This window comes from Tupaia chinensis, unplaced genomic scaffold (genome assembly GCF_000334495.1).
Source record: "Tupaia chinensis unplaced genomic scaffold, TupChi_1.0 Scaffold000119_2, whole genome shotgun sequence".
Taxonomy (NCBI): Eukaryota; Metazoa; Chordata; class Mammalia; order Scandentia; family Tupaiidae; genus Tupaia; species Tupaia belangeri.
The window spans coordinates 787380-815250 of NW_006159586.1; the positions used below are offsets into that span (position 1 = coordinate 787380).

General features: G+C 42.2%; 2 protein-coding genes across 7 annotated transcripts in view; one reads left to right on the forward strand and one right to left on the reverse strand.

Annotated features, from left to right (window-relative positions):
- The window catches only part of KATNAL2 (katanin catalytic subunit A1 like 2), a 142373-nt gene that overhangs the window by 27180 nt on the left and 87322 nt on the right, over positions 1 to 27871 (forward strand). For 3 of the 6 annotated variants that reach the window (XM_006144426.3, XM_006144433.3, XM_006144427.3), the window contains exon 1: positions 256 to 394. The exons of 2 other annotated variants lie outside the window; for them this stretch is intronic. In XM_006144426.3, coding sequence (XP_006144488.1) covers positions 344 to 394 — 51 coding nt within the window. In that variant the 5' untranslated portion in view covers positions 256 to 343. Of the gene's footprint in view, positions 1 to 255; positions 395 to 27871 lie in introns of those variants that run through there. One more of the 6 variants, XM_006144429.3, reaches the window with a different exon arrangement.
- Positions 15624 to 17855, reverse strand: ELOA2 (elongin A2). The gene has a single exon (XM_085342333.1). It carries the CDS (start codon positions 17853 to 17855, stop codon positions 15624 to 15626), a length of 2232 nt encoding a protein of 743 aa, XP_085198459.1.

A 27871-nucleotide genomic window follows, 5' to 3' on the forward strand; every position in this document is an offset into this window, starting at 1 on the left:
TGGTACAGAAGCCTGGGTCAACCCGCGTTCTAGGGACAGAATTAAGAAAACCAAAACAATTGCAAACCCGGACCCAAGCTCTACCAATCATTTCCTCTGGGTCTCTTGATTGGCTAGTGCCATGCAAACGCCTTAGATCGAACACGCTTTGTTTCACTTGATTGGCATGATGAAGGACCTATCTTTGACTAGTGATTGGCTGACCTGTCTAGTTTCTAACCAATCCTGGAAGAGGCGGGTTGGTTGAGAGTCAGGTTTCCCCGAGACACACAGTCCATAGATGTACCGGTCAGCCTAGTAACTGACAGACTTTCGCCCTTCTCTCGGGCCCTAACAGTGTCAAATGGAGCTTTCTTACCAGACCCTCAAGTTGACGCATCAGGCGCGGGAAGCGGTAAGGAAAGCATATACAATAAGAACTGTACCAAGAACAACTCACCCCTATTGCTGCGGGTGATTAGCGAGTCACCGGTTGCTGTGGCGACCGAGTACCCGGCCCGAATGGCGCAAGCGCAGTGAGAGGCCAGACCCCACTGGTCAAATCCCAGCTCTGGGCTTGAGACCATGACAGGGAAAGGACAAATCTGGGACTGAAGCAGATGTGGGCGTGACGAGGGATTTGATGAAAGGGACAGTGGGGTCGGTTTGTGACTGAGGGAATGGAGTACTGAGAGGAAGGTATTGCCGGCTGGATCTTGACTGGTGAGGGGATTTAGGGGGTGGTCGAAAATTAAATTGTTGAAGGGCAGGAAAGCACTGACTTGGTAGTTATAATACTGGGTTCTGGTCTTGATTCACCGCTACCAAGACCTTAAGTCCCTTGTAGGGCTTCAGTTTCTCCGTTTGAAAGGAAGAGAATTGGACTGTAATGCTTTTCACACGAAGATTACGTGAACTTTACAATACGTGCAGTGTTTTCCTGTGGTCTGAATTATCTGTTAACCGGCCAGCAATACTTCACACAACAGCGAACATGAATTGAGGACATCCTATATGCCCGGTACTGGGAAGATAAAAACAATACTTCAAGGGGTTAAAGAAGAAAGATAAAGTTTTAAAAGTGCTGATATCTAGGACTCACCTTCACGGAGTGAGATTTATGGGTTCAGGATGTGTCCCGTGACGTCAATATTTTTAAAAAGCTAGACAGATGATTACAATGTATAGCTAAGGTTATGAGCCATGGCTCCAATACCTCCTACCTTTTAGAAAACTACTGTACAAAAAGAGATGACCGTTTGGCCTCACAACCCCTCTATCTACCAATCTCTAATTCTCTCCAACTTCTAGAAAGGGTCTGATACACTTGCTGTTGCTGCTTCCTCACCTCTGAATTGTTCTAAAGACCATTCTGTTCTGAGTCTGAACTACCTACATCAGAATCTTTTAGGCTGACTTTTCTTTTTTTAAATAATTTTTTAATTTAACTTTATTTATTTATTTATTTGTTTGTTTTAATTTGTCCAGAGAGGGACAAAGAGACAGAGAGAAAGAGAAGGCAAGTTTGTGAGGTCTTGGTCTCAAACCACGGTTCATCATGTAGTAGTCTACCACCTTTAACCACCACGCCACCTGCCGGCCCCTAGGCTAACTTTCTCTTTTTTAAGATTTTTGCCATTGGGTGCTTGCATTTGCCAGAGAAAGACAGAGAAAAACAGTGAGAGGAATAGTGAGAAATCACCACCAGTAGAGGATGACCATGCTGCAATCCCTTCTCCTCCATTCTCCTGGGATTTTAGGCATGCACACATGCATGCACACACACCTAGCATGATTTTCAAGCTGCTGGGTCTGGGATTTGACCCATGGTCTGCCATGCTGTAGTCCAGCACCTTAACTACTAAGCCACCTGCTAGTCTCTAGGTTGACTTTTAATAAAGCAGATCCTGGGCCTTATCAGTTCTTACTGAGCCAGAAACTGTGTGAGATGGGTTTTTGAAATTTATGTTATAAACTTGTACTCTAGATTTGGAAATCACCATTGTAAATGGTCTCATGTTTTCATGACTTTCAATGCCATCCATATGCTAAAGACTACCCCAGACTAACTCTAGATTAGACATTTTTGCTGAACCCCAGACCCATATCCTAGAAAATGGAATGCAAACAGAAAAATGAATCAATTGGTTACTTGACATACCCAGTTGAGTAACTCAAGTATTTGTATCTTAACTTGTTCAGTAATTAACTTTTAATCTTCTCTAAAACCTATACCTTGAGGACAACATGTGGCATGGTGGTTAAGGCATTGGACTCTCACATGGCCGACTACCTTTGGAGCCCTGGCTGAGGCGACTTGAAAATCACGCTGGATATGTATATATTCATGCCCGAAATCCCAAGAGGAGAATGGAGAAGGGATTGTATCATGGCCATCCCCACTGTGGGTTGCTTTCTTACTTTTGCTTTGTCTCTGGTGAGCACACATGCCCTATGGCGAAAACATAAAATAAATAAATAAATAAATAAAACTTAAACCTTTTCTGTTCTCACCCTGCCTGGGTCTGAAACCAACACACCTACCCGACTGCTCAAATCAGAATTTTGGGAGTCATCCTTAGCTTAGTCCCTCCCCCCATCCTCAACATAAGGAAAACATCAGGAAATCTTTTTTTTTTTTTTTTTTTGAGAGGTTTTTCACTATAGGGCGCGTGCGCTCGCCAGACAGACAGAGAGAGACAGAGAGAGACAGAAAGTGAGAAATCACCCCCCAGAGGGGATGGCCACGCCGCAATCCCTTCTCCTCCATTCTCCTCTCGGGATCTTGGGCACACACACACATGCGCCCAGCATAGGTCTTCAGCCACCGGGTCCGGGACGCAAACCGTGGTCAACTACGTGGGAGTCCAGCGACATAGCCATTACACTAACTGCTGGTTCCCAGGAAATATTATTGATTCTACTTCTGTAATGTGTCTGTAATAATCTATATCTGCACAGCTGCCTTTCTATTCAAACCACCATAATCTCTCTCTCTCTCTTTTTTTTTTTTTTTTTTTTTTTTTCAGAGTGTGTGCGGTGTCGCCAAAAAAAAACTATAGGGTGTGTGCGCTCGCCAGAAAGACAGAGAGAGAGAAAAGTGAGAAATCACCCCCTGGGGGGAATGGCCATGCCGCAATCCCTTCTCCATTCTCCTCTCGGGATCTTGGGTACACACGTACAAGCGCCTGGCATGAGTTTAAGCCACTGGGTCCGGGACTTGAACTGCAGTCGACTACATGGGAGCCCAGTGACATAGCCATTACACCAACTGCTGGTCCCAAGCCACAATAATCTCTTAATTGAACCCACTTCAATAGCTTCTTAGCTATCCCCCCTGTTGATTTTTGTCTCTTTCCAGTCCATTCTTCACTTAAAGATCATAATGATCTTAAAGTTGTATCTCTCTCTGGGTGGGATTTTTGTAATAACTTTCCACTACACTTGGAATAAAATCCCCCAAAGCATTGCGGTGATATGGCCCACCCTCTGCTTCCAGGTTCTTCCTCACCACTTTCTGCTGTGTTTCCCCCTGCTCCAGCTATACTCTCTGATTTCACATGTCTCAGAACTCCAGGTGGTCTACACCACACAATTTAGTATTGAGTTGCATTCATTTCTATTGCTATCTATTTCCTTCATATAACAACCTTTCGAACAGATTTCATGTAACATGAAGGCAGAGACCCGTCTTTTTTTTTCAGTCTCTAATTGGCGCTAAGAGCAGTATCTAGGTATGCTGACCAATAGCTTGGTCCCCCAGGGTCTAATTGCAAGGAAATGTGGTGATGTGGGTGCTAGAGAAGGAAATAAGACAAAGGTGGGAGAGATTTGGTGAACTGGGTATAAAGAGATCTGCAAGTCCACAGGAATTCTGATCATCAACATAAGCTGCCTTATTAGGATTTCTGCAATATCCCTCCCCCCTTATTGTGTTTCTTCCATTACTGAGAAAGATAGAGACAGACAAGTACTTTGTACAGTCTTCACAATCCATCTCCAATTTCACCCAACCCCAGGTGGTTGGAACATTTGCACCTGGCATATTCAAGAAGGTCTCTGGGTGGGAAACTGAAACTTAGTGATGTGGGTCAGCTTCTCATCTCGTGCTGCAGAATAGTCCCTTTTTATTTGTTTGCGTTTTGTTGTTTCAAATTATTTATTTTTTAGTGTTTCTTTCTTTTTTTCCCATAGAGTATGTGTGTTCACTAGAAAGAGACAGAGAGAGATAGTGAGAGAGAAACTGAGAAATCACCCCCCTGGGGGATGGCCACTCTGCAATTTCTTCCCTTCCATTTTCCTCCTGGGATTTTGGACACACAAACACATACACCAGCAAGATTTTCAAGTCTCCAGGCCCAGGACTTGAATTGGAGTGGGCCATGCAGGAGTCCAGTGCTTTAGCCACCACACTACCTGCTGCCCTCTCAAATTATTTACTTATACATATATTTTCTTTTCTTTTTATAATTTTTTGAGAGTTTTTTTGCTATAGGGTGCATGCGCTCGCCAGACAGACAGAGACAGAGACAGAAAGCGAGAAATCACCTCCCAGGGGGGATGGCCATGCCACAATCCCTTCTCCTCCATTCTCCTCTCGGGATCTTGGGCACACACGCACACGCGCCCGGTGTGAGTTTTAAGCCACCGGGTCCGGGATGCAAACCATGGTCGACTACGTGGGAGTCCAGCACATAGCCATTACACTAACTGCTGGTCCCTCTTTTTATAATTTTTTTAATTGCCAGAGGGCACATGTACTCAACAGAGACAGAGAGAGGCATAGAGGAGAAGGGAAGAGGGAGAAACCACCCCTTGAATGGGGTATGGTCCCATCACAATCCCTTCTCCATTTTTCCATCCTGTCAGGATTTTGAACACACATGCACATGTACCAAATGTGTTTTTCAAGCTACTGGGGCAGGATTTAAACCACAGTTGACCATGTGGAATCTGGCTTCCTTAACCACTAGGCCACAGGACCAGCCCTATACATACATTTTCAATCTTTTAATTTTAACAAAGACATGTTGGAGCTGGCAGGTGGTGTGGTGGTTAAGGGTGTTGAACTTCCAACCATGGTTTGAGTCCCAGACCTGGCAGCTTGCTTCCCATTTTCTCTCTCTCTCTCTCTCTCCCTCCCTCTGTCCCTCTGTGGTCAAAGTAAAATAAATAAATAAATAAATAAATAAATGTAAGTCTTAAAAAAAAACAGAAATGTCAACACATGGTTTAATTTTTTCTTTAGAGATATTTTTGCTGTAGGGCACATGTGCTCACCAGAGAGACAGAAAGTGAGAGATCACTCTCCAGGGGTTTGGCCACACCACAGTCCCTTTTCCTCCATTCTCTTCTCAGAATTTTGAGCACACATGCACATATGTCCAGCATGAGTTTTAAGCCTTTGGGCCCAGAACTTAAACCAAGGTTGGCCATGTGGAAGTCCAAATAATGTAACCATTACACCATCTGCTGGTCCCTGGTTTAATCTTTTTTTCAGAATTATTTTTTATTTTATTTATTATTATTTTTAAAATATGACCTGAGAAGAAGAGAGAGAAAGAGAAAATGAGAAAGCAAGCTGCAACATCTGGGACTTGAACCGTGGTTGGCTGTGTGGGAGTCTAGTGCCCCAACCACCACTCCACCTGCCAGCCCCTAGGTTAAATTTTTTAATAGTTCAGTAAAACTTTACCCAAAAAAAGTCTTCTGGATCACCTCACCCTGACTTAGGTTTTGTTTTGTTTTGTTTTTAGAATTATTTATTTCATCTTATTTATTATGACTCTTTTTTGAAATGATTTATCTAATTTTGGGGCTAGCAGATGGTGTAACGTTTATGTCACTGGACTCCCCCATGTTGACAGCAGTTTGAGTGCCAGGCCTAGTGATTTGAAAATTATGCCAGGTATGTGTATGTGTGCCCAAGATCCCAGGAGGAGAATGGAGGAGAAGGGATTGCAAGATGGCCACTCTCCCTGGGGAGTGTCTTCTCACTTTCTTTCTCACTGTCTCTGTCTCTTTCTCTCTTCCTGGAGAGCACACGTGCCTTAAGGCAAAAACTTCTTTAAAAAAAAGATTTAATTTTTATTTCTTCTTCTTTAAATTGCTGTAGAGAATGTACACTCACCAGAGAAAGAGACGGAGAAAGAGAGAACAAGAATGTGGGAAAGCAAGATCCCAGGTTTGGGACTCAAACTGTGGTTGGCCATAGGGGAGTCCAACACCTTACTCACCACGCTACCTGCCAGCCCCAACCAGCCCTAGTTATTGCTTCCTGGAAGCAATCACTTCACCCTTGTAGGAGCTTCTTTGAAATAGCACGTTTATACTCTGGAGGCTTTTTTCTTTTTCTCTCCAATATAGTCCACTCATTTCACGGAATGTAAACATTTAGCTCTTTCCTACCTTCCTCTACCTTTTCTGCTTCTCCCATCATCAATACATGCTTCCCTTCCAAGATGCAGGGAAATGCTATCACAATTTTTGTTAATCAAATGTAAATCAATCAGTATATTACTCTGACCCTATAAATGTGATTTACAGCTGAGCATCACAGTGCACTCTAAGTCCATTTGATTTTTCTATTAACATTTGGAATAGGACTTAATTATATCTTAATTACATGCCTTACTTTTAGTTCAGTTTTCTATATATTTGACATGACTTCCTTTTCAGACTTTCTGAAAGGACTATAAAACTCCTTTCCACATGGTGAAGCTCACAGGTAATCAGTCTCTTAAGTTCCTTTTTTTTTCTTGCTGACATCATTTCTGGATCTTTGGCATCCTCTTGCTGTGTGAACTGGTTGCTCTCTGGGCTTGCTATATAACTTTAATTTTTTTCTGGGAAATCCCTTCCCCTCTTCCTTGTGTTGGAAATTCTGTGTCCTGGATGACATCTTCCGCCTTCTTGTCTTATATCTCTCTCCTAGTGAAACACAGCAACCAATTACTCCCTGAGAAAAGATACGTGGAAGGTAAAGTGTTTGAGACAGTCATGTATGAAACTTGCTGTTCTCCTCTCACCTTGACTGATGGTTTGGCTGAGTTTAATATTTCAGGATAGAATTGATTTCATCTTGGCTGAGAAGGCAATGCTTTACCTGTTGGCTCCCAGTGTGACCATGAGTAATCTATTGTTATTTCTCTTTTGTTTTGAAAGCTTTTATAATAGAATCTTCAACTTCCCTGGGTTCTCGATTTCTAGCAAGATATAGCTTGTGAGGATGTGGAGTTTTTTTCTTTTTCTTTTCTTTTTTTTTACTTTAGAGATTTTGCTAAAGGGTGGTGCATAAGCTTGCCATAAAGACAGAGACAGACAGATAGAAAGCATGAAATCACCCCCTAGGTTGATGGCCACCTTGTAATCCCTTCTCTTTCATTCTCCTCTGGGATTTTGGGCACACATGCACATGTGCCTGTGTGAGTTTTAAGCTGCTGGGTCCAAGACTCAAACCACCATCAACTGCATGGGAGTCCAGTGACATAATCATCTGCTGGTCCCAAGGATGCTTTTTCATTTGTGGTGATGGTGTGAAGTTACGGGCTATTTAGAACAGGGAATTCGTGTCCTCATTTGTGGCGGGAAAAAACTTGCATTATTTCTTTAGATAGTTTCTGCCTTTTTAAATGTCTCTTTCTTTCTTTCTTTCTTTCTAGAAATCCTTTTTATTGGATGTTTCATTTCTGATCGTGTGTTTTTTTTTTTTCTATTTTATCTCATATCTCTTAGCCTTCTTGATTCACCTGTCAAGAGATCTTCTTGGGAACCAGCAGTTAGCGTAATGGCTATGTCGCTGGACTCCCATGTAGTCGACCATGGTTTGCGTCCCGGACCCGGTGGCTTAAAACTCACGCCGGGCGCGTGTGCGTGCGTGCCCAAGATCCCAAGAGGAGAATGGAGGAGAAGGGATTGCGGTGTGACCATCCCCTCTGGGGGGTGATTTCTCGCTTTCTGTCTCTCTGTCTCTCTCTGTCTGGCGAGCGCACGTGCCCTATAGCAAAAACCTCTCCACAAAAAAAAAAAAAAAAAGAGATCTTCTCAACTTTTTACTATTCTATTTATTGAATTTTTAAGTTATATTATGATTTTTTTTTAATTTTCAGGTTCTAATTGATTAATTGCCCCCTTCCCCCTTTCTTTTCCTTTAAATTTTTCTTTCTTCTATGAACCAGCAGAGACAGCGCTCCGAACATTTGGATCACACATATAATGTTTTTCCACTACAATCCACCTCTAGCTTCAGCCAGTCCTGGATAATGGGAGAGTGTGTGCCTGGTGTCCTTAAGGAGGTCTCGGTACCTGAACCTGGAAACTTCCTAACTGGGATCACATTGCAAGCACTGTGTTTTACCTCTGCATATATATCTTTTCGCTTTTGTCTTTCTGGAAAACCCTAACTAATATAAGTTTATGTCACAAGCTTCTATGTAATACTGATACTGCTCATGACTTTTGGGTAGCAAAGATCTGGAATGGAGGGGTCAGCAGGTAGCATAGTGATTAAGGCACTGGATTCTTACCTGGCCAACTATGGTTTGAGTCCCAGATCTGGTGGCTTGAAAATCACACTAGATGCTTGTGTGTGCATGCCCAAAAGTCCCAGGAGGAGATGGGATTGTGGTGTGGCCATCCCCACTGGTGAGGGTGATATCTCGCTTTTTCTCTGTCTGTCTCTCTGTCTGTCTCCAGTGACTGTACATGCCCTATGGCAAAAATCTTTAAAAAAAAAAAAAAAAAGATGTGGAATGGAGAATTTTCTCCTACTCCATTTTAACTTTAGTTTTTAGTTAAAATAATACCATATCCAATCTGTATGCCACTACAACTTTTTCTTTCAACCTGAATGTAAGAATCCTCTAACATGCTCTAAGACCAAGGAAGCTCTGAGGAGCAATTGCATCCATGGTTTTAATTTAACTTCACAATTAAAAAATAAATAAATAAATAAATCATTGGTATCACACATAGGAATGACTATTGAAAAACTGTAATTGGGGGCCAGCAGGTGGCGTTATGGTTACGTCACTGGACTCCCATGCAGTCAACCGCAGATCCAGTCCTGGACCAGATGACTTAAACTCAAGCCAGACATATGTGTGTGTGCTCAAGATCTTGAGAGGAGAATGGAGAAAGGATTGCAGCAGGTCATCCCCCGTGGGGGATGATTTTTCGTTTTCTGTCTCTCTCTGTCTCTCCAGCAAGCGCACGCGCCCTATCGCAAAATTCTCTCTAGAAAAAAACAGAAAAGAAAAGCTGTAATTGATCCACATATTTATGGTATACAGAAAATAATTTTGAAATAAAGTCATTTTTATTTATTTTTGTATGTCACTATATGTATTTTTCATAAATTGCACACGGCCTAGGTGAGCCTTTTGTATTAAAAAAAAATCTGCTGTAAGTGTTAGCTAATTAATGAGTGGTTGACTAGTCCTTAAAATGAGTGTTGTTAAATGCCTTAGTTTTTATTAATTGCATGGGCCCCTAAAAAAAAAAAGTAATTGAAAATTTAATTACCTCAGTGTTTTTCTTCAAAGAACTAAAGCTTATTAAACTTTAAATGTTCAAACATTTAAGCATCTATTGAAATACCAATAGCTATAAACAATGTGCAGTTCTAAATACTAATTAAGTATTAGAGCAAACTCTAAATCACCATAAAGCTAAGCTGAATTTTAAGTAACTTTTGTATTGTAAGTGTTGTGCTCTCCTCTCACATATGAAAGATTAACCACTTCACTACTGACCACGCTGCAGCCTCCTGGGCATCCTTATACACGCTGTGGCTGCTTTGGACCACATTCTTCCTGTTCCTGGACCAAAAAAAGGAGACCAATTAGACAATCTGAAACATTTTGCTAATGCAACATTGGTATTCTTGGAGAGAAGAACATTGTTGTCTTTTTCTCCTCCTCCCCTTTCTTCTTCTCCTTCTCTTTATTTTTTTCTGCTTTGTTCATGAGAGAGTGCATGCACATGCATGAGGGAGAGAGAGAGGGAGTTCATCCTTCACAGATTCTGGTCACACTGTGATCTCCTCTCTTCGTCATCCAGACCATTGGTTTCAGGTAGAAAAGATCAGGGATTTGAGCTGCAATGGCCACATGGAATCCAGCTTCATTTGAGCAGCATGTTACCATTGCAGTATGGACATGGCCCATGTAATTGATCTTATTTGAGAAACATTGCTTAATTCATTTATTGTTGTTGTTGTTGTTATTGTTTTTTTGCTAGAAGATGCAAATGTTCACCAGAGTAAGACACAGACAGAGAGAGGGAAAGTGAGAAAGCACCTCCCGTGTGGGCCAGTCATGCTGCAATCTCTTCTCCATTTCTCTTGTTGGGTTTTTGGGTATGCACACACACATGCCCAGCTTGTTTTTCAAGTCACCTGGTCTGGACCTTGAACCACCCAGTTAGTCACGTGAGATTGGGCTATCTCAATCACCACGCCAGCAACCAGACTGTCTAATATTAATTTTAACAGTTTGTAGATTCTTTGGACTTTTACATATTAACGAGCACGTTATCCATGAATAAAAACAGATTTAATTCTTTTTTTAAAAATTCTCATTCCATGTCTTAGTCCATTTTGCTGCTAAAACAAAACACCACAGACTAGGGACCAGCAGGTGGTTAGTGGTTAAGGTGCGAAACTCCTACACAGTCAACTGTGGTTAGAGTCCCTTGCTGGGCAGCTTGAAACACTTCAGATATGTCTGTGTGTACATGCCCAAAATCCCAAGAGGAGAATGAAGGAGAAGGGATTGCAGCATGGCCATCTCCTAGGGAGGGAGGGCTTGCTTTCTGTGTCTCTGTATCTCTTTGTCTCTGTGGCGAGCTCATATGCCGTATAGCAAAAATCTCCCAAAAAAAAAAAAAAGCAAACAAAACCCCACAGACTGGGTAATTTCTTTTTTTTTGGAGAGGTTTTCACTATAGGGCACGTGCGCTCGCCAGACAGACAGAGAGAGACAAAGAGACAGAAAGCGAGAAATCACCCCCCGGGGGGATGGTCATGCCGCAATCCCTTCTCCTCCATTCTCCTCTCAGGATCTTGGGCACATACACACACGCACCCGGCGTGAGTTTTAAGCGACCGGGTCCAGGACGCGAACCGCAGTGGACTATGTGGGAGTCCAGCGACATAGCCATTATGCTAACTGCTGGTTCCCCTGGACTTGGTAATTTCTAAGTAACAGAAATATATTTCTTATAGCCCTGGAGGCTAAGAATTTCAAGATCAAGGCAGTGGCAGGCTTGGTGTCTGATGTGGGCCCTGTATCTGCTTCCAAGATAGCACCTTGAATGTTGTATCCTCCTGGGGTGAAAAGGAGCAAAAAGAGGCCTCTCTATTGTAGTTCCTTCTAACTTGTTTATAAGGTCAATAATTTACGAGGACTCTGCCCTCATATCCTAATTATCTAGCAGCCCCATCTCTTAATACTGTTGCATCAAGGATTATGTTTCAGCATGAATTTTTGAGGAGCCACATTCAAACTGTAGCATACTATTTACTTTTCTTGTCTAATCTTATTGTTTAGGGCCTCTAATATAATGTTGAATTGAATGGGGATAAGCGAGACCAGACAGTGTGGTACAGTGGTAAAACATGATGCCCTGGGAAACTGGCCCATGTGAGAAAGTTCTGGCATTCCACCAGTCAGTATGTCTGCGTAGGCTTTTTGGTAGACATCTTTTTGTTTAGCTAAAGCAGTTCTCTTAGAGTTCTACTTTGGCCAGAGTTTTTACTTTATTTTATTTATTTATTAATCGAATTGCCAAAGTGTGACTGCTCTTGCCAGAGGAGGAGAGAAAGGGAAAAGAAGAAAGTAACCCCCATAAGGAATGGTCTTGCTGCATCCACCCCTTCATTCATTTCTCCCTTCCTTTGAGATTTTGGGCATGCACATGGGCCCAGCATGTTTCTCAAGCCATCAAGTTTAGGACTCCAACCTCATAGTTAACCATGTGGGATCCAGCCATCTCAACTACTATGCCACAGAGTGACCATTTGTTTTATTTTAATCAAGGAAAGAATGTTGAATTTTCTTTTTCTTTTTTTTTTTTTTGGAGAGGTTTTTACTATAGGGCACATGCGCTTGCCAGACAGACAGAGACAGAGAGACAGAAAGAGAGAAATCTCTCGGGATCTTGGGCACGCACGCACACGTGCCCAGCGTGAGTTTTAAGCCACCGGGTCAGGGACGCGAACCGCGGTCGACTACATGGGAGTCCAGTGACATAGCCATTACGCTAACTGCTGGTTCCAAGAATGTTGAATACTTGCTGAAGTGACCATATAATTTATTAATTTTTTAAAGGTTACTCATTAACTATATCTCTTAATTCTCTAATATTAAACCAACTTGCTTCATTCCTAAGATACATAAATTTGGAAATCTTGTGTTGCTGATGCAGTTTAAGGTTAGCGATTCGTTTAGGATTTCTATATCCGTATTAGTGAATGACATTGATCTATTATCATTTTCCCTTTTTTCTATGTCTTTGTCAAGTCAGAGTTCTAAACATCATTTGCTAAATTTGTTCCTAATTGATTTTTGGATACTATTGTAAATGGTATTAGTTAAATTAGGTTTTTCAAAAAATATTCTCATGGTTCCAATATCTTGAGTCCCTTGTGGATCTGTTTCAATTGCCTAGTATTCATGTTTCTCATTTACGTTGTTCCTATATTAGACTGTGTACAAGGAAGTGTCATTGACAATTTATTTTTAGAAATGATTTGAGTTGAATGATGATATTATTATTGTCCTGTAGAGGTGATTAGGTCTGTTTCTGTCTTGTGCCCAAAGGGAGGCACTAGCAATTCAGGAATATCCCATTCCAATTCCAGGAACTGAGATTTTTCACATAGAGAATGAAGTGAGTTTGGGTAGCTTAATTTCTTGTTCATATTTATTTGTAGGACAGAGTTTATAGGTTTTACCAGGGTCCTCTACCTTGCCGGTTCCATAATTCCAACCTATGTGCCTGTAGCATCTTAGAGCTGTCAACACTGCTCAGTGTCTTAGCCTCTTAAAAGTAGGCAAATGTCCTTGAGAAAAAGCAGCTGTGGGACCAGCAGTTGGCGTAATGGCTACATCGCTGGACTCCCATGTAGTTGACTACAGTTCGAGTCCCGGACCTGGTGGCTTAAACTCACACCGGGCACATGTGTGTTCGTGCCCAAGATCCTGAGAGGAGAATGGAGGAAAAGGGATTGCCACATGGCCATCCCCCCTGAGGGGTGATTTCTTGCTTTCTGTCTCTATCTCTCTGTCTTTCTGGTGAGGGCACGCGCCCTATAGCAAAACCCTCTTAAAAAAAAAAAAAGAAAGAAAAAAAAAAGCACCTGCAAATGCCACAGTCACGTCTGTGCATCATTGAACACACACACACACACACACACACACACTCACACAGGTCTATCTCTAGGATGAAATTCTAAAAGTGAAATAGCTATATCAAACAGTTTGTGTAAATATATATGTGACATATGTGTATCTGCAGTATAAAATATTTGTGGAAATAAGTGAAAACTATGTAAATGAGAACAAGCAAAGGCTATTTATTCAGAGCTTGCCATAGCACGTGAATCATCAACTATTTCTTGAATTTGGTAGAGATGCAAAGGCAGGCAGAGGACTGACAAAGCTTTCTAGTGAAGACAAGAGAGTTTCAGGTGTTTTCTGGTAGGAGGTTTTTGGTTTAGAGAAACTGGAAGCAAACTAACTAGAAATAGAGCACCTTAGATGATTTTCTGATCTCTGGTTGGTCCTGACTTGGGTGCTAGGGATAAAAATAGGGAGCCTGAGGGCCAGCAGGTGACATGGTGCTTATGGCGCTGAACTCCAACATGGTGGTGTGGTGGTGGAAAGTGCTGGACTCCCACATGGCCAACCGCAGTTCAAGTCCTGGACCTGGCAGCTCACTTTTTCTCTTTCTGCCTCTCTGTGGTAAGTGGATGTGTCATATAGCAAACTAAATAATAATAATAATAAGTAAATAAGTTTTATTTTGTTTTGTTTTTAAAGGGAGGTTGACAGTTGTTGACCAAATGACCATTTTGGCTAATTGTTTCAAGGGTTGTGATTTGGTTTCCTGGACTGATTGTTATAGAGGTTGTGGTTTGGTTTTCTGGGCTGTTCGCTGAAGAGATTGTGGTTTGGCTTCCTGAGCTTCTTATGTGGGTTTGGCCATTATCTGTTTATATATTCAGTTTCTCATCCTAGAAGTGATAGTGCTGTATCAAAGAATATATATATATTTAAAAATGTACCTATTAATTTCCATAGAGGATGTGTCCATTTATACATCTAGTAGCAATGTATGGTGATCTGCTCCAACACAACAGATAATTAATCTTCTATTTTTTTAACGAATTACTTTATTTAACTTTATTTATTTATTTTAATTTGACCAGAGAGGGACAGAGTGAGAAAGGGAAAGTGAGAAAGCAAGCTGCCAGGTCCAGGACTCAAACCACAGTTGACCATGTGGGAGTCCAGCATCCTCAACTACCATGCTGCCTGCTAGCACCCAGAGTATTACTCTTTTGAGCTTTACTCATTTAATAGGTGAAAATTACATTGCACTGTTTGTTTTTGTTTTTTTTTTTTTGATTGCTCGAGGACATGTGCTGATCAGAGAGAGACAGGGAGAGAAAGCACCACCCAAGGAGCGTGATTAAGCCACAATCCCTTGTCCTCTACCCCTTCTACCTTGTCTGGATTTGAGGCACACAGGCTCATGTACCTACTGTGTTTTCCAAGCCGCCAGGACTGGTTTCAAACCATGGTTAGTCATGTGGAATCTGGCTTCCTTAATCACCAGTGTATGGGACTGGCCCTGCATTATGTTTCCTATTTGCTTTTTTATAAGATTAAACATCTTTTTCATCTATTTAAGAGTCATCAGGGGGCCAGCAGGTGGCGTGGTGGTTAAGGGCGCTGCACTACCACATGGTCAACCATGGTTCAAGTCCTGGACCTGGTGGCTTGCTTTAAAGCTTTCTCTCTCTCTCTCTCTCTTTCTTGCTCTGTCCCTCTCTGGTCTAATTAAAAATAAGTAAAGAAAGAAAGAAAGCTAAATAAAATAATTCTCTTAAACAAAAAAGGAGTCGTTTGTATTTCCTTTTCTGTGAACCACCTCTTCCTATACTTCACCTATTTTTACTTATTTTTTATTTTTATGTAGTCAATTTTTAGTCTTTTTAGCTAATGGCTTCAGGGTTTATGTCCAAGATGGTCTAATCTACTCCAAGCTTAAAAAAAAAAAAATCCCAACCCTAGTACTTTATTATACTTATTAATTAACATAACTATAACTTAGCAATAATACTTGTTACTTAACACTATAATTATTTACAAAAGTAGCCAACTAACAATAAAAATAAAATTAATCTTAAAGTTAGCAAGTCTGAATTCTTTAGAATTCTGAAGCGTCCTCCAAGCAAGGAGGTAGTGACTGTACAACACAGGGTCACAGGTGTGACACTTGACAACTAGATGATTTAGAGTCCAGAAGTCTCCACAAAGCAAAACATGGGTCTCTTTGGCAGTTCCATTCCCCAACCGTCATTGTCCTTATATTCCTCCCACCCCCAAATTCCACCTTCTAGTCACAACTTTAGTTTATTATCTTCGGGAGATACTGTTCTTGAAATCCCTGATTGTCTTGGCCATCAGCGGGGCAACTTTCTTCGCAGCTGGTTTCCTGGTCACCTGTGCCGGGTGAGCACTGCTGGGATTTGGGCAGTCAAAGGCTGGCTTCTCAGGGGTGGGGTTAAGTCTGCTACTGCTGCTGCTGGAGGGAGCATGGCTGCTTCCTGTGGGGTGTGGGGCTGACTTGTTCTTGGCTTTTTGGAGGGAGGCTGCTTCTGTTCCAAACTCTTCCTGCCTCCTCAGAGCCTCACAAGGTGACTTGGCCACAGAGTTGAAAAAGATCATCTTTGTCTGTCGGTCTTTGGACCTACTGGCTTGTGCAGATTGGATGCTCATCGTCAGTACTCGTAGCCGCTGCTCTCGAGCATCCTGAAGCCGCAGATACAACTCCCGCCACGACTCATTTTCCTCTGGCTTTTCATCCTTAAAGTCACGATGACAATGACTTTTCCATAATTCATCTGTTTTACCAACTACTTCATGGTTGTATTTCTCTATGTTATATAGCTTATCAGGTGTACACCCTTTCAAAATAGGTTCAAGGACAGAATATGGGATTTCTCCCATATCCAAGGTTGTGTTATTTTTAAGTGCCTGGATGACCTGCTCGTGCAAGGTCATCGTTTGGGAGAGATAAGCACTCTTGGGACCAGAATATACCTGCATTTTGGAATTGATTCTGCATCCAACAAATCCATGTTCTTCATCTTCCTGGGGTGAAGAGAGTTCATTGCTCTTTGTTTGGAAGGAGGACATCAATTCAAGGGTGGGGAGTTGAGTATAGCTGTCCTCGACCACGGGTAATGGGAGGTCTGGCAACAGCGGCGATGCATCAGCGGGGACTTTTCCCAGCATGGTTGCGGAAGCTTCAACTGGCTGCAGCTTCTCTAGCTTGTTTTTCTTCACCTTGGGTAACTTACTAGTGCTTTTAGAATGGCTGTTTGTAAGTCCTTTGTCTCCAAGTGCCATGACTGAAGTTTTCACCACCTTTATCTTTAGAGGCTGTTCGTGGTCGAGGTATACTTTAAACGACTCAGTAGGCTGCTCAGATTCATCATTCACATCTACCTCCACTTCCAAAAAGGAGCCCACTGACTCTCTATCCCAATTAGAAGTTTTCAGTTCCCTTTCTTGAATCTGTAAGGTGTTAGAGACCTCTCCTACCTCGGGCGACGGGTCTCTGGCCACTTTTCCTGTGTCTAAGATGACTATGTATTGCTTGCCTTCGTCTGAGTCTTCTTCGCGCTTTGGCTTTTTAAGGTGGCGGCTGGAAGGAGCCTCCAAGGCAGGTGCCGACAGGGCGCTGCGGTGCTCTCTTTCCTTGGCTTTCTTGACACCACGAGAGGGCGACCTCTTCTTGCGGCCATCCCCTGAGAGTGGCCTCTGGCTTTCCTTTTTGGAGAGGGCCTTGTGTGGTTTCTTGCTGGTCCAAGACGTCTCATGGCCATGGGCACCTGCCGGGCGTTTTTCCTTGCCGGAGGATGTGCTCACCTGGCTTTGGTCCTCCACGCCTTTCCCGGGGGGTCCACCTAGGTGCCCTTCTTGGCTGAGGCTCAGTCTGTCTGGAAGGACACCAGCCTGGCATTTTCCAGATTTCTGGCGGGGAGCAGTGGGCTTGGGGCCGTCCTCCGGAGGTCCGTGATGGCTCACTGACATCCAAGGAAGACTGCCAGGCAGAGGAGGGGCCTGAACCTGGCAGTCATCAGATTCCGGGTCTGAAGAACGCGCTGGTGCAGCTCGGCGTCGCTTCCTCTCGTCCCTTCTCTCACGACTGGGAGGCCTTTTGCGAGATCTCTCCAGCTCCAAGATGTTTCCAGATTTCTTCTCTCTGTGCTCAGGACTGTCGCGCCTGCTTCTAGGGGCTCGCCAGTGTCCTTGGGCGCCGCCCTCCATTTCCTCTTCGAGAGCATCCCTGGGGCGCTTTCCGGAATGGCTCTTCTCCATGTCCTGTTGACCAGGTCCGGGGGTTTGCACAGGAGTCAGCCTCTTCCACCGGGCCGCCAAGTCCCTGGCAAAGCTGCCAACATGCTTGTGCTTTCGCAGGCTTTTTACAGTTTTCCTGACTCCAGTCACTGCAAGAATGTCTGCTGAAATGGGCAAGGCGGAGAGTTTCTCCAAATCTTTCCAGAGCTTCTTGGGCTCGGACCTGGTGGCCAGGCGCACCTGTAGCTTCTCCACTGCTTGCAGCACCGACCCTGCCGCCATCCTGGCGGTGGAGCGGTCTCCTCCGGAGATAGGATGATTCGGTCCTCGCTGCAGTGGGCTCAGACGGTCTGGGTGCTCCGGTTCTCGGTGCTTATCGATAGCGATAGCTGGGCAGGCCTGCCTCTGGTCAGGGCTTCCTCTGGTCATCGGAGTGAAGAGCCACAGCCCGAAACGACCTCTTCAGTTCGCTGTCCAAGACGCAAGAAGGTCCTGTTCCACACCCTGACCTTATATAGACCCAGAAGGGGCGCTGAGTCACGCCCTAATTAACACTGGTTGGTAGTCTCTAAACTGCACACCCCTCTGCGCCACTCCCCTGCCCAGTTCCTGACTGATTGAGTTAGCAGGCCTTAATCCATCAGCATAGGTCCAACGCTGTGCCCAGACACACAGTCACCCTCAACACAACCAGATGCAACCAGTTTTATATTGTATCCCCATTTTACAGATGAGGAAAACAAAACCTAGTGAGGGTCAAATTAAAATGCATGTGGTCACATAAAAGTCAGAGGGGAACTTGAAATTAAATCTAAGCAGTCTAGGTCCAGTGTGAGTGCACCTCTGAATAGCTCCTGAAATTGAGGCCAAGAGAAAGGGATTTGTGTTCCATCAAACGCCTTAGCCACATGAGGGCAATAGGAGTGTCTGTGCTTCTTTGCCTCCAAAGCCTGTGTGATACATAGGCATCAAATAAACTCTTTTTGAATGAATGAATGACCATTTGATGATCTGAGTTCAAGGCAACAGGACCTGAGTCACCCCGAGTTCCCTTATCCAAAAGAAGTCAATTTAATTACTGATATTACGTTACTACTAAAAAGAACTAAGTCTTTACTTGGGCTGCTCCAATTAGCCTAGTGGTGAAGAGAGCTGGATCCCACATGGCTTACCGCAATTGGAATCCCAGCTCGGCCAAGTGAAAAACACACTGGACTCATGTGCATGCATGCCCCAAACCCACCAGGACAGAGAAATGGAGAAGGGATGGTGTCATGACCACTCCTCACTGGGAGATGCTTTCTCCTCTCTTCCTGTATTTCTGTCTTTCTCTGGCAAAGACTTGTGCTTTCTGGCAATTAAATAGTCTTTACTTAAAATGTCAGTGTTGATTACATTTTCATTTGAATGGATTAAATCAGATTAGATCCTAGGCAAATCTCCAGAAATGCACCCAGCCTGACTTCTTACCCAAGTCAGGAAAGCTTAATGGTTTCCCATTTTTTTTTTTTTTTTTTTTTTTTAGTATTTCATTAAATATAAAATATCTTGGGACCAGCAGGTGAGTAGTGGTTAAGGTATTGGATTCCCGCATGGATGACTACAGTTTGAGCCCCAGACTCATGGCTTGAAACACACAAGGTACATGTTTGTGCATGTCCAAAATCCTGAGAGGAGAATGGAGAAGGAAGGACTGCATGACCATCCCCCACCACAGGTGATTTCCACTTCCTCCTTTCTGTTTCTTGCAGGTGAGCGCATGCGCCTTATGGCAAAACCTAAAAAACAAACAAACAAACAAACAAAAAACCAAAAACCTCTTGAACAATTCTATAGGTATATATTGTAAGTATTATTCAACATATCTGGTTCACAAATCCCTTTCTCTCTCTAGGCCTCAATTTCAGGAGCTATTCAGAGGTGTAGACTCACACTAGACCTAGGCTATTTTCAGTTGTCTCAACATTATTTATGTTTAATTTCCCAGAGGGCATATGTACTCACCATGGGGGGAGGGGAGAAAGGAGTGAGAAATCACCCTCCATGGGGCATGGTCATGCCATAATCTCTTCTTCTTTTCTCTATCCTTTCAGGATTTGGGGCACAAAATCACATGTGTATGGTGTGTGTGTGTATGTGTGTGTGTGTGTTTCCAAGCCGCTGGGTCTGGTACTTGAATTGTATGGTTGGCCATGTGGGATCCAGCCACTTTAACCACCAGGCCATAGACTAGTCCAACATTATCTATTGAGTAATTTATATTTTTCCTTTGTTTTAGTTTTTAAAAATATCACTGTCTTAAAATTTATTAGATTAAAAATCTTCTGGCAGTTATTATTGCTTTCAATATTCTCAGTAGTGTGGGTTGGGAGTTTTAATATTGCATGATTACTAAATCATTAATCGAGTTTGTATACATCAAGTTTAAAGAAATGACAGGTAACGATATAATCAATAAAATCTTTAAAACATATTCCCATAACACAGATACACTAAGGTGTTAGCCAAGGTATATATATATCCATATATCTTTTCAGATCTTTTTCTATGTGTGTATATGCACATTCATACATACACACATGTGTTTTATCAAAGTGAAACCACATGGTTAATAGTGTTCTCTAACCTACTGGTTTTCCTTTCCTTTCTTTTCTTTCTTTCTTTTTTTTTTTTAAAGAGATTTTTGCTATAGGGCGTGTGCGCTTGTCAGAGGGATAGAGAGAGGCAGGCAGAGAGACATAAAGCAAGAAATCACCCCCAGAGGGGTTGGCCATGCTGCAATCCCTTCTCCTCCATTCTCCTCTTGGGATTTTGGGCATGCATGCACACATACCCAGCATGAGTTTTAAGCTGCTGGGTTCAGAACTTGAACCTTGTTGACTACGTGGGAGTTCAGTGACATAACCATTATGCCATCTGCTGATCCCTAACCTACTGGTTTTCTAACCAGGATCCCAAACAAGATCATGCTTTTTTGTTTTAACTTTTAAGTTCTTTGAATCTAAAACTTCCTCCTATCTCTACCTTTGTCTATATTTATTTATTTATTCACTTATATTTTTAATGGTGCTGACTTGTTCAAGAAAGCATGTCAATTGTTCTGCAGAGCATTGGTCTAGATTTGTCTTATGGTGATTTTCCTCAGTTTCACTTGCTTCTCTTTTCTCCCATGAACTGGAAAGTGGTTCTAAGAGTTTGATAGATTAAGTTAAACCCCTTAATTTACTTTCTAGATGGTGCAGAGAATTTCACATTGTATCACATTAGGAGATTGTGATATTGTCTTACTGTAATGACAGTCTGTTGTGCAATTCTGTTGCAACTAGAAAGTTGCCTGTGAAAAAAACTAAGTAATAGCATTTGAAAACAACTAATATCATAAATCGGTAATCTTGTTAAGTGTTTAATAGCGACGGCATGGTATGGAAAGTCCCTGGTTTTTCAATAAACTTCTTCTTCCTCTCTGAAATTCTAAATTTTGTAAGCAGTTCATTTTCAAGATTAAAAACAAATGTCTCGGGCCAGCCTGAAGCCTACTGAAGCCATGGATCCCTGCATAACCCACAACTTGAAAAGCACACAGGGCACATGAGTACGTGTGCCCCCAACCCCTACAGGACAGAGAAATGGAGAAAAAGAGATTGTGGTGTGACCATGTACCAAGAAGGATTGCTTTCTCCCTCTGTCTCTCTGTATCCCACCTGCGACTGCACATGCCCTCTGGCAATTGAAAATGCATACATACATATGTTTCTCTTCTTCCAATGCTTGGTCCTATGTTTCTGCACATCGTCGGCCAATTCTGACTTTGTATTAATACAATAAATATCTGTAGACACCCCTTTTGATAGTTCAAGTATTTTTGTCAGGTTGTGTAGCATTCAAAATGCAGGAGGTTTCCAGGTAGGATCAGGAAACAAACAAAAAAACAAATTAGAACCTACGGGTATATATATTCAAGCTTTTAAGTGAATATTAGGTGCAGGGACTGTAAAATAGAACTATAATAAAAACATTTGAAAGAAGAGAGGTATTCTTTTTAACTGTTTGTTTTTGAGATAGAAAGCTTAATGCAAAATTTGGATCTTATTACAGAAATTGAAACGAGCTCATGCAAATTAATCTCCATTGCAACCGTAAAAAGGAAATTAAAAGCACTAATGTTGCATGTGGTGTATATACAGTAACATTTCCTAAATATCTTCTGGGTCTAAAATTGGGAATGATATTCAATGCTTCCTTTTCCTCAGGCTATAGTATCATAGGATTCAATTTTGAATTTGATAATGGAAGCATTTTTGAGCCACAATAGTCCACAAAGGAAATGAAGGAAGAAGAAAACAGCCAGATTGTTGAAACAGGCAAATGAGACATCTAGGTTACATGTTCACTTCTGGGCCTCCTTTCTTTTGTAGACAGAAATTGAGTGTGGAAGTGTGTCTACGTCAGGAGCACCCTGTCTCCTACAGTCTAAGTTGGCCATTCACTGGTGGCCCATTCATAGTTTTTTCATTTACAATGACATGAGAGAAACATATTGTACATCTGGCGAATTTTGCACCTTTGACTGACAAATTTGTAAGACCACATTCTGCGTTTCAACTAACAGAAGCGCATCTTAAATATTTAACCATAGTATTTGAACACTGTTTTCTTATCTCTATCTCTTTTCTGATTATTCTGAATTTCATTGAATTTGTCTTAAAGTAAAAGCCACATATTATTTCAAGGCCTAAAGACCTCACATCCAAGCAACTTTACAGTCTACATGGTAGAAAAGCTATCTTTGAAGCAGCCTTGTTACTAAATGGAATTCTAAATGACCCAATTCCCATTATCTGTTTGACAAACTTGGTGATTTTAGCCCCCCCAAAAGAAAAAATAATTGTGGAAATGCTTTTTTTTTTTTTTTTTTTTTTTTTGCTATAGGGTGCGTGTGCTCACCAGAAAGACAGAGAGAGACATAGAGACAGAAAGCGAGAAATCACCCCCCAGGGGGGATGGTCATGCCGCAATCCCTTCTCCTCCATTCTCCTCTTGGGATCTTGGGCACGCACGCACACGCGCCCGGCGTGAGTTTTAAGCCACCAGGTCCGGGACACGAACCGCAGTCGACTACGTGGGAGTCCAGCGACATAGCCATTACGCTAACTGCTGGTTCCCTGCATTTTTCATTTTGACAGATTTTGTCTCTTTGCTCTAGGACAGAGTTGTGCCAATTGTACATTTCCAACAACTATATCTGAGTACATATTCTTTCATGCATTGGAAAGCTCTTGACATAAAAATGCAGGTATTCCTGCATTTTTAAAAACTTCCAATTTTTATTGAAAAAGCTTACTTTTGTTCCAACGAACCAAAGAATTATTAACACCACATGAGGTGGTTTCTTTGGGCTAGCTCTTAGCATAATGGTGAAGGTGGCTGTTCCCACAAGGCTAACCATGCGGTTCAAGTCCCAGACCCAGTGGCTTGGAAAATATACAAAGTATACATGCTACAAACCCAAAATCCTGAAAAGAGAGAGAAGTAGAGAAGGGATTGTGACATTGACCATTCCCCATGGGGGATACTTTCTCATTTTCCTTTAAATTAGCCTGATCTGTGCAGAGGACTAAAAGAATTCATAGACTCGGAGTATGTGGATAGGAGAGGTTTATTCACTTTCTAAGAGAGGAATGGAGCAGATGCGGAGAGTTGTATTAGCCTGAAGGGTCATGTTGTGGAATGGCTTCTGTGATGATATCCAGGTTCTTGGTGTTTCAGATAAAGAACGGAATGAAACAAATAGTCTAAGGAAAAGGTAGTTTATTAAGTAAAAGTGCACTCCTGAGATGTAGGAGCGGGCCTGAGCAGACAGAGAAAGAGCAGCTCAAAATACCTTGGTAGTTGCATTCTGCCGGATTTCTAATTTTTTTAACCTAGGTCATGTGGGTTGATCATTGGTTGGGCCCACTGATTGTTTTCATCTTATTGGTTCTATCAAATGTGGCTGGGCCCATTGATCTATCTCATTGGCTATAGCAAATGTTGCTTAATGAGCTAGTCACACCCCCCCCCCAATCTCCTGTCTACATTACCTTGGGCAGGACATTTTCAGCCTTGATTATTTTATTCTATCTAGCCAAAAGGGCAGATGCTCCAACCCCTTTATTCACTTCCATTTGCTAGCTTTCTCTTGCCTCAGTAGGAGCTAGAAACTTTTAAAGGAAAGGGATTTAGAGTGGGGTGATTAAGGGTCCTAAGACAACATGCCAGGTGGTCTTTTACAACAGCTGAGATATTTCATTGTTATCTCTGGGTGAGTCAGACATCTGCTGTGGTTAGAAGGTGGGTGAAGAAGTAGAGGCTAAGGAAGGACATCAAAGAGAAAAATAGAGAGGCAAAGCATTAATGGGACAAAGAAATGGGGTATTATCTGTTGAAGGTAACTTTATAGTATTATCAACTGGACTGGGGAAAAATGTACACATGTTGGAATATTCTCTTTGCAAACTAAATAACGTGATTGAATGTATAAAAGAAATTGAAATAAAAAAAAAACTATAGGGATTATTACCGAAAAAAACGTAAAAAGAAAAAGAAGAAAATAAAGCAGATTCCCTTTCCTTCCCCCTTTCAGGGGAAATTTTTCTCTGATCCCAAGGAATTCCCCACTGGGACATGTTCCCTCCCACATGGACCACCCAATTAGGTCTTTCTACCTCTTCCTGCCAAGAGTACTAGAGGCTGCTGGAGACCGTGCTTTCCCTGCAGCAGAGCCTGAGGCATCTGGGGAGCTTTGAATGTGCTTTTCCCATTCAAATGCCTAGGAGGTTCTGAATATGCCCTTTCACCTCTCTCTGCTTCTCTGACTCTTTCTAGTTGGATGCATAAGCCCTCTGGCAATACAAAAAAAAAGAAAAAAATGAGAGAAAGAGAAAGAAAGGAAAGAAAGAAAAGAAAGAAAGAAAAGGAAAAAGAAAGAAAGAAAGGAAAGAAGGAAAAGAAAGGAAAAAAGAAAGAAAGAAAAGATTTCTTTAGGACCTGTTCTGTGGCCTTTATTAAAAGGAGCCAGATTCCACATGGCTATTGTTCTGTTCTTGCTCTGGCAACTTGAAGAACACCCCAAGCATGTGGGTGCGCCTGGGGCAAAATTCCAACAGGATAGACGAAAGGAGGAGAAGGGAATGTGGAGCGAACATGCCCCATCGAGGAGTACTTTCTCCCTCTTCTCTCTCCTTACCCCTCTCTGGTTAGCACATGGGCCCTCTGGCAAAATTGAAAAAGCAAAGAAAAGGAACAATGTGTCACAGTTCTGAGTAAGACTTAGGAGAGGTAGTTATCTCAAGAGGAAAAGGAAAGTTTATTGAGAGAAAGAGCACCCTGAGGTCTGAAGCAGAGATGCTTCAGCCCACCTGACCGAGGAGATTGAGGTATTTATATGGAGAGGGCGGGAACAGGATCAGGAAAATAGCAGGTACTTTTAATATGGAAGGACCCTAAATTCACGAATAACTCCAGGCTGATTGCTGCCTGAAGTTTCCCTCCCCCCTGCCCCTCCCCATGGTAGCCTGAAAACCTTAAATAGATTAGTACCTTGAATAGATTAGTACTTTGAATGGATCAGACTTCCTGCTTCTCTGCCTCCTCCCTTTGATGCTCCTTAGGGCGGGTTCTAAGCCCCTTCTCCAGTCCTAACATCCTGAGACCTCCTCTTTCCCAATTCCCCCATAAAAGACTGTATCCAACTCCCAGTCAGGCTGGAGATTCAGAGTAGTAACTTCTCCCACTGGCATAATAAACAGTTCACCTAATCTCTCCGAGTACTTCTTTCCATTCCATTCCTCGGTGCCTGGATTTCTGCCACAATTTGGTTAGCTTACTTGCCATTTTGACCTGCGGACCTATCTATGGGTGTCGACTGCCAGGCAGGGAAGGCTCTGACCTGAGGGTTCTGGCCAGAGGTCCTGTAACCATCTCTTTATTTTCTGATAGAAAATTACCTAAAGGCAGTTCAGGTGCTAATCTAACACTAGTTTCTTCAACTTTTATTTTAGTTGCAAATTACTATTTTGTGTTTTCTTTCTTTCTTTCTTTCTTTCTTTCTTTCTTTCTTTCTTTCTTTCTTTCTCTCTCTCTCTCTCTCTCTTTCTTTCTTTCTTTCTTTTTTTTTCTGGAGAGTTGCAAATTATTCTAAAACCAAAAAGAAAAGCTATGAAGAGAAATGTCTGCCAAGATGATTTTGTCTTCTTTCTGGGCATGTGCACTCAGCAGAGAGAGGCAGAGAGAAAGAAAGTGAGAAAGCACTCCACCTACACCTCCATGGGTAATGGTCATGCTGCAATTCCTTCTCCATTTATCTCTTCTTTTGAGATTTGGGGCATGCACATACACACACTACACACACACACACATACACACATCATGTTTTGTAAGCCACTGGTCTGATACTTGAACCACTTGGTCTGCCATGTGGGATCCAGTGACTTTATAATAAGCAGGCCATGGGCTGGCTCACATTTTTTTTCTGTTGGGTTAATCTCCTCTAGTCATCACTTTGATGTCGCAAGCTTGGTAAAATTGTTTTAGCAGAGTAAACAAAGGTCATTGCTATCCCCAGACAGAACCAGGCTCTGCCCATAGAGTGGCCTGGAAGATAAGCAGTTTTTTTACTTCCATCATTTCTATTTTTAATAAATTCACAATATTACATAATATTCAAAATAATCTTTTTTCGGTCAAACTAATGAGGTAGGAGAAAGGGACCCTAAAAATACAGTTAGGGAAAGGGCCCAAAATTGAATCACAAAATGACTAAGTTTTGTTTTTTTTTTAAATAATTATTTTATTTAACTTTATTTATTTTAATTTGACCAGAGAGGAACAGAGTGAGAGAGAGAGAAGGAAAGTGAGAAAGCAAGCCACCAGGTCTGGGACTCAAACCATTGTTGGCCATGTGGGAGTCCAGCACCCTTAACAACCATGCCACCTGCTGGCCCCAAAATGACTAAGTTTTGAGATGGACACATAGCTCTGCTGCTTGCTCTTTGAGCAATCTCTTGCAGCGGTCAATCAGTGACTGACCTAGGCAGCATTACTGAGACCTAGAAACAAAGGCTTTTTCCGGGCCCTTCCACATTCCAGGAAGAGGATAATATAATATTTTTTATAACCCAGACAGTTCCAGACAAGGAATTTCATGACCTTAATACTCATTCCACAGTAGGAAAATAATTGGACCCACCCGGCATGTGCCCCTCCCCACCAGGAGGGGAATGCATGCACAAGCCCCACCTAGAATAAGTCTAGACAAGGCCCTTCCTAACCCAAATAAAAGCCCCTCACCACATTCTTCCTTGTCAATCCATTTTCTGGTACCCACCCTTCTGTGGGAGCTCTATTTTTCCTTCCCTCTCCTTTAATAAACTTTGTGTCCGTGACTCTAATTCTTCCTGAATATGGGTCAAGAACCCACGTCTCACTGTGAGTGTGGGCCTGAACACCCTTGCACCCCCATGTTCCCACATCAATATTATATATCAAGGCAAAAAATGTTACTTAAATTATTTATGTTGAGTTTAGTCTTTTCTCTGCCCTTCCTCCTTTTTATATTTTAAAACAATTTGATTCAGTTATAATTAACATAAATACAAGTCATTAATTTAATTTTATTTTATTTTTATGTTTTAGTTTTTCTGTAGGGGGCATGTACTTGTTGGAGAGAGAGAGTTAAAGTGAGAAATCACCCCCTGTCCCAGGGGATGGTCATGCCACAATCCCTTCTCCTCCATTCTCCTCTCAGGATTTTGGGCATGCCTGCACACACGCCCAATGTGGATTTCAAGCTGCCAGTCCAGAACTTGAACAGTGGCTGACCACATGGAAATCCAGCACCTTAACCACTACACCCACCTGCTGGCCCCTGGATAACTCATTATTTTTAAAAAAGAATTTATTTAATTTTTATTATCATGCTCCAGTTTGACCAGAGAGAGACAAAGACAGAGAGACAGAGAGAGGGAGAGGAAGAAAGCAAACTGCCAGCAATTGAACTTGAACTACAGTTGGCTATGTGGGAGTCCAGCACCTTAACCACCATGCCACGTGCCAGCCCCTGGATAACTAATTTTAAGAAGGAACATTAACATTGAAGATAACATCCACATTGGTAGACCAACCACATCAATTTGTGAGGAAAAATTATCTTGTTTATTCTCCAGCTGAAGAGGACGGACCATCAATGATGGAAAGAACAGCCATCACCACAGACATTTTTTTTTTTTTTGAGAGTTTTTTTTTTTTTTTTTTTGGTTAAC